The following is a 13,435-nucleotide window of genomic DNA, read 5'->3' on the forward strand; positions in this document are numbered from 1 at the left end:
CTTCTTTCTTCTTTTTGTGTGCCTTACACGCCTCTTTCTTTACTGCAGGTGATAGAACTGTGCCGCCCGTCAGATTCCCGCCTGGAACACGTAGACTTTGAATGTCTCTTCTCTTCATTAAGTCTGCGTCTTCTCCTCAGAGTTTTTGCCTCCCTGCTGCTGGAGCGCAGGGTCATCTTCACTGCTGACAAACTCAGGTTGGCTCTCGTGCTGCTGGGTTCAGCCACTGTGTTATTTAGTTTGTTTGCTTCATAAATCGTTGCTGATAAGACTATGCAAGACAGGGTTGTGATGCTAAAAAGATCAGAGAGTTTGAATGATATGACACAGAGATTTCAAGTAGACAGGCAGTCTAGGGAAAAGAAGATCGCTGACCAAAGTGTGAGAGGAAGGAATGCTGTTGTGTTATACAGTCGCCTGGGGAACAATCAGTTTTTCCCTGGAAAACTGTCATGGATGCCAGACAAGAAAGAGTAAGGCTTTAAAGCATGGCTGCTGAGCTAACACCATGTGTGCAGTTTGACGTCTACAAACAAACGTGGTTCCTTCAAACCTTTCACTTCATACCGTCACAATAGTTGTCATCCCCCTCCCCACCCCACCCCCAAAGGGCTTTCTTACTGCTGTGATACACATGTGGCATCTACAGAAGTCCCTCTTAATCTGATTTAAACACCCTAAAGGTTCATGCTGTATGAATACATAAAGCTGTATGAATTGATGAAGCTCTTCAGAGTGAACTGTTTTGTGTGTTTTTGTTTTCTTATCCTTAGTATTCAAACTACGGTGTTCAGACAGTATTCCATAGTATTCAAACAGCTTACATTAAAAGCTTTTTTACCAGAGCTGTTAAGCAGAGCTGTTGCACTTTCTCTGCCGTGAAGTGGAAATTTGGCCTCGTTAATTGTTTTTTGTTTTTTTTTTTTTTAAATAATGAATTAACTGCAAGCAGATGGAAATGCAGTGGCGATTAAGCCAACAGTGTGTGAGAGTGTGTCTGCTGTCACTGTATACAGTTTGCAAGTGTTGCATCACACTCCATTAAAACACTCATTTTAGGGTGACAGCGGGTTTGAATGGGGAAACATATAAATGAACTTTTCTCAACATGTTCCACATTAATAAGTGGTTGGCAGGGGAAGTTATTTTTTAGAAGGAGGATAGCGCCATCTTGTGGTAGGGATTTTCTTTCTATTTTAGACTTTTTTTTTTTACTGTGATTTTGTGTTTTCCTTTTGTTGTGAATGTCAAGGATATATTATCATATATGAACCAACATTTCTCCAGAACATGTGAATCAAAGAGCAAAAGCTATTATTATCACTGTCTGGACATTATCCATGTTTACTAGCTATGATTTCTGGGAATTCCCAACATATTAAATGGGATTAGATATGAAAATAATGTTATCTCAGTACAATAATAGCCTACATTGTGCTTTCATATTAAAATAGTTACAGGTTCTATGTATATATTCAAATATAGAAGTGTTTTATCTACAGGGATTTGGGATTACATACGACATGGTGAATGATACTAATGTTAAATTAGTTTAAAGTTTAAATTTGACCTGAGAAACAAAATCTCCTAAAGGCGCTTTATACTATAACATAAATCGTAGGATAATACAATCAGACAACCCCTTATGAGTAACCAGTTGGCAACAGTGGGACAGAAAAACGCGCTTTTAACAGGAAGTAAGGTGGTTGGTGGAGGGAGGCAAGACAGAAGACAAATGATAACACTTGCCCATTTTCTGGTTTTATTGGAAGATTTATTCATCTGTTTACCAGATTATGACAATATTTTTTCACACTTTCTTTCTCTTTCCACAGTACGTTGTCTCAGTGTTGTCATGCAGTAGTGGCTCTACTCTATCCCTTCACCTGGCAGCATACATACATCCCGGTGCTCCCACCGTCCATGTTGGATATAGTCTGCACCCCGACTCCCTTTATAGTTGGCCTCCTTTCCAGTTCTCTACCTCGACTCAAAGAGCTGCCCATAGAAGAAGTAAGAGAAGGTTTTTCTTTTGTTTTTTTGTAATTTATTGCCCGTGATGCCCTTTACTCTGGGCACTTCCTATACTGAACAATAGCTTCAGGAAATAACATCATTCTCCCTCTTGTTAGGTCCTGGTGGTTGACCTCGGCAACAGCCGCTTCCTTCGACAGGTAAAAAAAAGAAAAGGAAAAAAAAGAGATTAAAACAGAAAGAGCACAGTAAAAAATGTCACTAGTCACACAAGAGTTCCTTGTTGTGACTGTAAAAGATGTTTTGTGGAGTGGGCTGCGTGTTAAGTTTGTTTAAATTAGTTTTCTTTCCTCTTCTATAGCTGGATGATGAGGACTCTATTCTTCCACATAAGCTGCAGGCAGCTCTGGAGCATGTGCTGGACAAGAGAAGGGAGCTGGCCTGTGAGAAAGGAGATCTACCCAATGGTGACTTGTCATACTTGTTATTTCTTGCATATATAATGTGGGTTTTCTGGTTTTTTGGTGTGTAAACAGAATGTACTATGAGCAAGAAAGTTTTCACAGGACTAGCAGAACCACCTTTACCAGCAATAACTTGAAGTAAGCATCTTTAGTGTGACTTTCAGTCTCTTGGGGAGAAATTTTGGCCACTGTCCTCTACAGTGTTGCTTCATTTCATGGAGGTTTGCGGGCATTTGTTTATGTACAGCTCTCTTAGGTCCCGCCACTGCACATCACTCAGGTTGAGGTCTGGACTTTGACTGGACCATTGCAACATCTTAATTCTTTTCTGTGTCAGACATCCTGTTGTAGATTTGCTGCTGTGCTTGGGATTATTGGCCTCAGTTTCTGCCAAGCTTTAGTTGTCAGACCGCTGGCTGTGCATTTGACTTTACAATACTTAATAACTTCCACCACCATGTTTGACAGTTGGTATGAGGTGTTTGTCTTGATATACTGTGTTTGGTTTTCATCAAACATGGTGCTGTGTGTTATAACCAAACATGGTGAAAACACGCTCTTGTCTGTCCAATAGACATTGTTCCAGAAGTGTTGTGGGTTGTTCAGATGCAGCTTTGCAAATCAAAACTCTGCCATCATTTTCCTTTTAGAGAGGAGAGACCGTCTTCTGGCAACCCTTCCAAACAAGTCATACTTGTTCAATCTTCTAATTGTACTGTCATGAACTTTAACATGCAACATGCTAAATGAGGCCTGAAGAGTCTGAGATGTAGCTCTTAGTCTTTTGGCAGCTTCTCTGAGAACAACATGGTCTGAGGTGAATTTGCTGGGGTGTCCACTCTTGCCAAAACTTGTACTTTTATAGAGGTGCTCACAAGAGTGCATTTGATTAGTAACTCCTGGCTACTACTTAACATCTTAATTCTTATGAAAGCAGTAAGGGTGCACCTAAGTACTGCATAAAGTCCTGTGGAAACTTTCTTTTTTACATTAATTGCCACTGCCTTCTTTTTAGTGATATTAGTCTGCACAAATCTCTGGTTTAGAAAGCTTTGAAATGTTTTCATTACCAGTCATATCTTCCTGGGTTTCATGTAATGAATATTATGTACCACAGCTCTAATGTTCATTGCCAGCTGTTTTCCAATGAAATACATTAGGTATGTACGAAACACCTACAACTTATCATTCTGCAACTTGATCATAGTTTTGTGGTACACCGAAGAAATTTTCCAAGAGAACATTCCCAGAGATTTTCATCATTTCCCCTAAATTTTTAATATGACTGGACAGCTTCATTCCAGTATTCAAGTTTTTCCTCCTTAATAATTAATCTTTAGCATTAAAGGGTCCTTGAAGTATGACGAAATTCAAAGTAGAAATGTTGTGGTTAAAAATACAAAACCATAAATGTGGTGTAACTCTGCATAAAGCTCATGTTCTTTGTGGTCGCGAAACCTTTCCAACAGAGTTCACTCCAACGCTGCTGGAACATTCAGTCTAACCAAAGTCTGTTTCTCAAACTAGATCAAGATCTAGAGCAGTGTCAATACTTTGAAGTAGTCTGTGTGAAACAACCTTGTATGTCTTCTGATGTGTAGCAGTTTTTTGTTGTAATTGCTTTTGGGGGTGGCTAATTTTTACCCCTCTTCTCCAATGCTTTTCTCTGCCAGACTCTAGCTCGCTGAGCACAGTGGTGTCGGAGGCTTTTGTTCGTTTCTTCGTGGAGATGGTGGGCCACTACTCCCTCTTCATGGGTGGAACAGAGAGGGAGGAGGAGTCTGTCTCCTCCACCACCTTGCCCAGCCCCACTTCTTCCTCATCCTTTCAGCGTGAGGCCTTTCGCAAAGCAGTCACTTCCAAGAGTTTGAGAAGGTTTCTGGAGGTGTTCATGGAGACTCAGATGTTCACCGGCTTCATCCAGGAGAGAGATCTGCGCAGGCAAGGCCTCAGAGGTAATAAGCTATGAGCAATGTTAGTGCACTTTAACATTGTTAAAGTGTATCTGCTCCTTTGTGCAAGTAGGAACAGGATGAGCACTACCAGAGCTACAAGATAACCTAGGCTACTCCACTGGTATGAATGTCTCTGCCTAAACAATCAGAAACAGAGTTCATGAGGATGGCCTGAGGGCTTGATGTCCTGTAGTCTGCTCTTTGCTCACTGCCCGACTGTCATTTGTTGTAGAGTACCAGAACTGGCAGGTCCTGTGCCCTGTGCTTTTCACAGATGAGCACATGTGACTGATATGAAAGGGTCTGGAGAAGCTGTGGAGAATGTTATGCTGCTGTAACGTCATTCAGCATGACCGGTTTGGTGTGGGTCAGTGACGATCTGGGGGGGTGTATCCATGTAGAGTTCTAGAGTCTAGGAACAGCAACGTATCTTCCATTATGTATCAGGATAAAATCCTTGGACGTATTGTCAGTCTCTACGCCGGTCCTGGACAATGCCCAGCCTCATGTGACAAGAGTATGTGGTTAGTTCTTGGAGGATGAAGGAATTGATACCATGGACTGACGCTCGCCTCACCTAAGTCCAAAAGAACACCACCAGGTTGCACTTCAGACTGTCCAAAAGTGATGCCCCAGTCCATATCTGGGAGGCGATCAACCAGGACACCATTTGTCATCTGATTAGGAGCATGCCATAACATTGTCAGGCATGAATACAAGCACATGTGTGCCATACATACTGCTGAGTACCATTTTGAGACTGCAATGAAATTTCAGCAAAATGGACTAGTCTGCTACATCATTTTTACACTTTGATTTGCAGGGTGTCTTTGAATTCATTTCCATCAAAGGATGTGGGGATGTTAGGAGTGAAAGGCATCATTTCATTCATACCCCATCACTTGGCCCATATTCGTACAGATATTCAGCAGTTAGTTTTTTTTTATTGAGATCTAAAGTGTTGCTTTTTTGAGCAATGATATTATGCGATGTGATATTATGCTTTTTTTGGCCAAAAAATTAAGAAAATGATCAGAAACATTTCAGTGCACCGATGATTCGGACTTTGCTCTGACTTCAGTGTGAACTTGTAGTTGCATTTTGTATACCACAGCACATTTGACGATTTCTTTTTTTCCCCTCCAGGTCTCTTTGAGGTGAGAGCACAAGAATATTTGGACTCGCTGCCTGGGAGTGAGCAAAGAGGGGTCAACAAGTTCCTGAAGGGCCTAGGTGAGAGTCTTTGCACAGCCTCAGGCAGTCAGCTTATCAGCTGATCAATTCATCATCTGTAAAATCCTCCAGTTTTTCTTTATGGAAACATGCTCTTTGTCTCAAATGTGTCTTCATGTAGATATGTTGCTTTTTCCAGGAAACAAGATGAAATTCCTTTCCAAGAAATGAGACTCGGAGTCATTGCTGAAAGCAGAACTAAAAGGAGGTGCAGTCCCTGGATACAGAGCATGCACAGATGGAGATGTGTCTTTGGGTTACAACAAATGAAGGCCCCTGAATGGAACTGGACTCATATGTAGTGCTTAGCATGAAGAGCTGGTTTAGCTCTCAGCTTCATCGCCGACGATTCTGTCAGTGTTGGATGGGGTTTACTTAGCGTGCTCCAAAACTCCCCACAAACACGATAAAGCAACAGTGTCTGGTCTTACAGTCTAAATGTTTTACAGATTACACTAATCTCCTACAGTGTATTACAGTATAACACAGTGTAAATGTCTTAGGAACAGTGTTCTCATCACTAACTTCAACTGTAAACCTGTAAGGAGGAGTGTCCCTTAAGATCCAGTTTTGTATAATATTGTCCTATACATTCCATGTATTTTCTATAGGAACTTCTATGAATGCAATAGTACAACTTCTTTGTCAACAGGAGGCTGTTAAGTTAATTTATATTGCTTTTTTGTTGTTGTTTTTTTAGACCAACTTAATCTCGTTTTAATTTCTTTTAAATGAGTCCAAAGGAATCTCCTGTAGTTTCTAATACACTTTATTTAACAGAGTCTAGACTGTTTGTAGACCACTTTGGATTGTTGGGTATACGTGCCACTGTTTTAATTAAATGTACTGTTGATGGACGCTATTGTACCGATAAACACGTACTGATCAAAAGGAAATCAATGTGAATATGCCTGTCAGTAAAGGATGTGGGCCTCAGCTGATGAATTGTGTTTGTCTTAGGCCAATTAGTATCAGTATGTTTCACAAAAACAACTAAGGTTGCCTTAATATGATCGAACATACAATGAAACTTCATAAATAAAGTGATTTGATTTAGACAAACGACTCCTGTTCTTCAAATCCCATTCCTGTGTTTTGGCAGCTTTACTCAATTAATCCATAATTTTCTGCTTATATTATCACTTTTTTGAAGACATAAAGTTATGAAGTGGTTTCAGTCTCCACTGACTAGCCAACAAACCAGTGTAATTTCTAAGAGGTTTCAGATTCAGACTTTTCTTTACATTATAGAAACTTATATATACACACAGGATGCTGTCTAAGAATTTGGCAGGAGCCAATGCATGAGCAAGAAACTTAGCCAGTCTTCTAGATCTATGCGGTTTTTAAAAGTTAAACACAGAGGCTATAAAACTAACAATATGGAGATCAATATGAAGATCTGTTTATCTCTCTCTCTCTCTTTCTCATATATGTATATAGATATATATCTATATACATATACATATATATGTATACATATATATTTAGAAATATATCCAAGAAAGGATCTCCAGTATGAAGTGTTGGACAGCATCAGGCCCCCACATGGTTCACGCCTACTGGCTGAAGAAGATGACTGCACTCCACGATAGTCTGGCAGTACCAAAGAACCAGCTGCTAGTTGATGAGAGACACCCAGAATGGCTAACCAAAGGCCGGACAGTCCTGATCCCCATGGACCCCCAGAAGGGACCAGTCCCATCCAACTACCGGCCAATAACTTGCCCAAGTGCCACAAGCTCCTGTCAGGCATCATAGCGGTGAATGGGGCACAATACATGAGAGGGGCCCAGAAAGGAATTGGCAAGAATACCAGAGGTGCAAAACACTAGCTACTGGTAGACCAAGCAGTCAGCTGAGACTGCAAGACTAGGCTGACCAAGCTGTGCACTGCCTGGATTGATTACAACAAGGCCTATGACTCAATGCCCCACACCTGGAATGCCTATACAAGATCAACAGGACCCTAAGAGCTTTCTCAAGAAGCCCATTGAGTTCTCAGGAACTCAATGGGGATGTGGTATACAACACTAGAGGCCAACTTCAAGCCCATAGCACAAGTCATCATCAAGTACCAGATCTACCAAAGGGATGCGCTGTCCCCACTGCTGTTCTGCACAGTCCTGAACCTCCTCAGTGAGATCATTGACAGGACTGGCTACGGATACCGACTACGGAATGGAGCAATCATCAGCCACCTCCTCTGCATGGATGACATCAAGCTGTATACCAAAAGTGAATGAGACACAGAGTCACTGATCCACACCACCAGGACTGTACTGAAAGACAGCACGGAGGCACTAATCGTGGCAGCACAGGAACAAGCTCTGAGCACAAGATCCATAGAGGCTGGGGTCTATCACACCAGGCAAGACCCCAGGTGCAGGCTGTGTAAAGATGCCCCTCAGACAATCCAGCACATAACAGCAGGGTGCAAGATGCTAGCAGGCAGGGCATACATGGAACACCATAACCAAGTGGCCGGCATGTGTATACAGAAACATCTTTGCCATCTATGGCCTGGAAGTCCCTGGGTCAAAATGTAAGATGCTCCCGAGGGTGGTCAAGAATGACCGAGTTAAGATCCTGTGGGACTTCCAGATACAGACAAACAAAATGGTGATGGCCAACCAACTGGACATAGTAGTGGTAGACAAGCAGAGGAAGACGGCCATAGTGATAGACATAGCGATACGAAATGACAGCAACATCTGAAAGAAGGAACATGAGAAGCTGGAGAAGTACCAAGGGTCAGAGAAGAGCTCGAGAAGATGTGGAGTGTGAAGGTAACAGTAGTCCCAGTGGTAATCGGAGCATTCGGTGCAGTCACTCCCAAGCTAGGCGAGTGGCTCCAGCAGATCTCAGAAACAAATCCGAGATCTCTGTCCAAAAGAGCACAGTCCTTGGAACAGCTAAGATACAGTGCAGGACCCTCAAGCTCCCAGGCCTCTGGTAGAGGACCCAAGCTTGAAGGATTGACTGCCCACAGGAGCGAAAGGGGAATTTAAAAAAAAAAAGTTTCAAAATCCTATGTAACCTTGTTTTGAAGTTATTGCATTCACAAGATTTTCAGAAAACGACCTCTCACCTTGACCTTGACGTCACTGAGATTCAAGATTTTTAGTAGATACACCTACAGTATCGATTTAGAGCTCCTACGTCGCTCCATTCTCAAGTTAACCTATTTGCAAACTTGGGTGTCCATGTCACCCACCCACCAACAGCCTTTTACAGCTGAGGGGTGAAAAGTTTTTTATTTGAGGAAAAATGCTTCTTTGGTGTCACTCTATTTGGCTGCTCTATTACAGCATGACATAAACTGTACAGCTGTGTGGTTCTTTCGGGTGACACAAAATATTATCTAGAGCCGTCACTGATCTGTGGTGCTGAAGCAGAGCTGTGGACATTTTAAAATAGAAGCTCAAAATACTGAGAGGACAGCATCATATGGCTTTTATCACCAACATCACACACATTTTTTTTTAATTGTTGTTGTTAATCTTTGAAACAAAAATTACATTGCGCCTAATTTGACATTGCCTCTGCTTTCTGTGTACTTATACATAACCAGGACATCACCAAGAATGAACTCTTCCTATATTAACAAGTGCAGCTTGTCCAAATGAACATGACTGTGAGTCTTAAAAACAGTACGGCTAGAATAAACCCCAGGTTACAACCTTTAGAGAGAACTGTGATGGCTTTCCACTGAACGAACACACGCACCACCCAGAATGTCCAGCAGGGGGCTCTGTTACCCAGTTCACGTTATTCCGCATATGTAGCCTTGGAAGAGTCCAAAGTTCAGAATTACATCTCAGACAATTATGCCTCCAGGCCTTTAATGACTTGCACAATATACCCGAGTCTAACAATATTATCGCCTTTTGGTCTGATCATGTGACATAATAAGCAAACTAGAGCTGAAAAGCAAAAGGTTACAAGTTATATGGGGGGAAAAAAACTTTTGAAAAAAAGATAGCCATCTTGGATAGACATTAATATGGGCAATTTATTTTTAAAGACATATTTAATATTGTTTCTTTAGTATAATAAGACATAAGGCCTGGAGAGTATAAATTTAATAGCAGCGCTTAAGGTAGCTTTATCTGTTCAGGTGTATCACAAGTGATAGAAATACGGTGGATAAAGTATATGCACTTATTATTCAACAAGTCAAAGTGCAATAGTGATTCTTTATAGCAGGCAAAAAAATGTTGAGCCCCTATAGTATGGATCTGAAATATTACATTTGTGGCAACGGTCGTTCATTGTACCTGATATAAAGCTTAATAAAATTTGAAGGATTAAACCAGTGATTTCAGTTACAGTGGGAATCCAGTGTAACACGCTTGTCCTATAAATGGTGTGTTTGTACACCCATTGTCAGTGTTCATGAAGTTGACTGCTATAATATTGTGTATCCTTTCTGTTTTAGTTCTTTTTAAATGATTCTTCTTAATGCCATGCTCTTCCACCCTTTCCTCTCCTTTCTGAGCCCTCCTCCCTCCTCTTCCTCTCCCCCTTTTCGTCATTACGTGTTGGCCGGTCAGACCTCCTCGCGCCCTCCCCTCCTCTGTCTCCCCCCCTCCTCCTTCCCTCCCTGGGTCTTTTTCTCTGGCTTTTTCCAGGCTTCATGTCATACCACGGCTAATTCCTGAAATTCCTGCCCTCCTCTCGCTTCAAACAAGCGGCTTCAGGAAGGAGACGAGGCAGCAGAAAACAAACAAAGAGGGAAAAAAATAAGAAGAAAACCCCCTACGGACTCCTTATTTTATTTTTTTGAAAAAATCACAATAATAAAATAAAATACTACTCTACCTGCCTGCCTGCCGGACTGCTAACAGGAGTTTGACCAGGTAAGCCGGTGCAAATGTTTCACAGTTTTCTGAGTGTTGAGCGCTGTTCAGGTTTCAGTTGCGGGGTCTGTCGGAGTGAAACTTTCAGTTTGTTGAACAATGTGGATGTGAAGTCAGTTGTTTGAGCGCCTTCTCTCTGAATCAGCTCACACTCGCTGACGGAGATAACATTCCATAAATTACTCGCATTTCTTCGCTGGAATTCCTGCATTTTCCCCCCTTCTTTTAATTCCAGCGGTGGAGTAAGTGAGCTCTGACTTCCTGTGCTTTAGCCGGAACCTTTCTCCTTCTCTCTCTCTTTCTTTTTTCTTTTTTTTAGTGTGAGGGAATAACGTCAGGGCTGTGCGGTCAAACATTAGCGCCCGTCTGGGTAAAGTTTTACTCCGGGATCATTCAAACGGTGTATTTATTAACCCGCAGGATTAATTAAGTTTTCTGCCCTCCACCACTCCCCTTCTTTTCTTCTCAACAAGTGTGAGTAGCGTGTAAGTGTTTTGACAGGGTAGTGTCTTCTCAGTCTGCTATTGATTGAACTGTATTTAAGTGTGATTAAAAGCTGGGATAAATGATGTCATCAGTGGGACGATTAGGTAGAACTTCAAGTAGAATCGTACTAGCAAAATAAAAAAAATTGCTTCGTGTCTTTTTAAACTATAATTTATTATGTCATGAACTGTGGGACTCCCGATGTTTTTTTTTTTTAATTTTATTTTTTAAATGTCTAATATATTTGTTTAGTTCGGCAAATAGGCTACAGTCAGCGGGATTAAAGACATGACGTGTTTTGCATGTATGCATTTACCCTGCGCTCTAGATTATAATCAAAGCAGTTTTTTGGCCATTTAAAATATCTGTTATGTTATATTTGTTGCCGTTTCTGCTGCTCTCTTGACCAGGTCTGTCTCGAAAAAGAGTTTTGAAATCTCAGACTTTTTAAAGGATGAATAAAAATCACTTGAACAAACAATGATTGTAGCTTCTACCTTGTGGACAGAATGGTTCTTAGATGACTTGATATCATTCACGAGGGATCTGCTTTGATACCTTACAGGTCAACAAGCCATTTACAGCAGTTTAATTACTGCCAATACTTTATTTTATTTTTTATTTTTTTTGAATACTGGTGTTGTGCCAAAAAAGTGATCAACTGTCAAAAGTCATTTCCGATGTTTGTGTGTGTGTGTGTTTTAATGTAATTTTTAAAATATCTACCAAATTGCTTATATTGGTAAATTGAATGTAGTCAGGATAAAGAAATGACATGTCTCGTTGGTATCTTTATGATTGTGCTTTATTGTCTTTTTTGGTTGTTTAAATGTCCCACAGAACTGTGATGTTGTATTTTTTGCAGTCTCTGCCTTCCTCTTGGCCAGATCTCTTTTTAAAAAAAAGACATTTTAATGTTCTTCTTGGCTAAAATGACTTGATATCATTCATTAGAGATATGGGGTTGTTGTTTTTTTGTTTTTTTTTTTACTTTTTGGCACATATGTAAGAGGTAAGATGGAGCTGTCATTTGCTTTTTAGTGTATATCCACTTAATAGTTGTAGTCATGCTTTAAGGCGTAATGTAATCATCATAGTGTTGCACACTGAAGAGGAGTTGAGTTCAGCTTTTAACAGTTGTGTAAATCATTACAAGACTTGTTCTCATACTCTTTATTTTCAAAGAAGCTGTACCTGAAAAAATAAAAATAAATGGAAATAAACAAGCAGAGAAGAAGCCCTGCGTATTTGCACTTAAGCAAAATCCAAAAATACAATGTAATTAGTTGCTGTACACTGCTGTCAATGCACACATACGCCTCAGCTTTTAGTGGTGGTAGTAATGAAGTTTAAAATAGTTATGCAGTTCTACTTGATGTGTGTATTTGATTTGGCAGCTCAAAGTTTTGCAGATTATGTCAATTTGGTGTGATGTGAATCGCAAAAACAGCATGTAGTGTGGTAAACCTCTTAGAGTTAGAAAGCACCAGCTACAACTGTCTGCACTCATCAACGCACTATATTGTCTAAATTCTCGTTACACTGTAACGCATCAGCAGCGGTGTATCAGTCAACACAAGATGTAAATGTGGTTTGGATAGGAGGCCTTCATGCTTATGCTGGATTATAGATTCTGGATCATGTTTCTTTTTGTAATACCCACAGTGACATGGGAATCTGTGGAACTGCTAGAAATGAAATACAAGAAAAGAAAATCTACACAAAGCAATTTTATAGTATATAAGTCTCTATTAATAGGTGAGCTGTGAAAACGATCTTTTAAAAAAAATAAAACTAGTTTGCAAAGCTTTATTGATGTTTTCAGTTAAGTGTGTGTGTGTGTGTGTACAGTGTGTACAGTGGCTGGGACAATTGCATTTAAGCAGCTTTGCTTCAAAGCGAAAAGAAAAAAAAGTATTTCATATTATTATTTTTGTCTCAATTTCTGATTTTAGCTTTACTGCTGTGTCCATTTTGGATCTGGCATCTAGATGAATACCTGTCATGTCCCTTAGGTCAGGCTGCTAAACACACGAAAAGGTCCTACCAAGACTTGTTGATTAGTTTGTCTGTTCTGGGCTACTGTAGAAACATGGTGGCATCTGCCATGGATCGATTCCCTGGCTACTCTGAAGTGCATGTCGAAGTATCCTTGGGCAGGATACTGAGCCCTGAGTTGCACCTGATGAATCCATCACCAGTGTGTATGAGTGTTACACAAAGCAGTTATAGAAAAATGCATGAATGTGTGTGTCATTGAGTGAATGAGGTTTGTAGTGAAAGTTTTGAGGCCATTCACTCACTACTTCGCAAAGGAGAACAGAACTAATATAACAAAAGCAGTTCCTATTTTCAGGTATTAATACACAAAGCAAAGCATGCTTATAAATACTTATTCCTTTCCTCCTGCATATCCACCAAAATCCTACACACCGGATCTTTAAAACAATAAAAATACTCA

The 13,435-nt window shown here is 40.5% G+C and overlaps 1 protein-coding gene across 1 annotated transcript in view; it reads left to right on the plus strand.

Moving 5' to 3' along the window:
- The window catches only part of LOC146382932 (DENN domain-containing protein 2A), a 32,671-nt gene extending 25,983 nt beyond the window's left edge, over nucleotides 1-6,688 (plus strand). The window contains exons 14-20 of the mRNA XM_084933937.1: nucleotides 49-197; nucleotides 1,836-2,013; nucleotides 2,133-2,174; nucleotides 2,336-2,441; nucleotides 4,112-4,393; nucleotides 5,540-5,626; nucleotides 5,766-6,688. Of these exons, the coding sequence (XP_084790063.1) occupies nucleotides 49-197; nucleotides 1,836-2,013; nucleotides 2,133-2,174; nucleotides 2,336-2,441; nucleotides 4,112-4,393; nucleotides 5,540-5,626; nucleotides 5,766-5,797 (876 nt within the window). The 3' untranslated portion in view covers nucleotides 5,798-6,688. The remainder of the gene's footprint in view (nucleotides 1-48; nucleotides 198-1,835; nucleotides 2,014-2,132; nucleotides 2,175-2,335; nucleotides 2,442-4,111; nucleotides 4,394-5,539; nucleotides 5,627-5,765) is intronic.
- Nucleotides 6,689-13,435: the final 6,747 nt, after the last annotated feature.

Source organism: Perissodus microlepis, chromosome 7 (assembly GCF_051167445.1).
Source record: "Perissodus microlepis isolate ML-2025 ecotype Zambia chromosome 7, ASM5116744v1, whole genome shotgun sequence".
NCBI lineage: Eukaryota > Metazoa > Chordata > Actinopteri > Cichliformes > Cichlidae > Perissodus > Perissodus microlepis.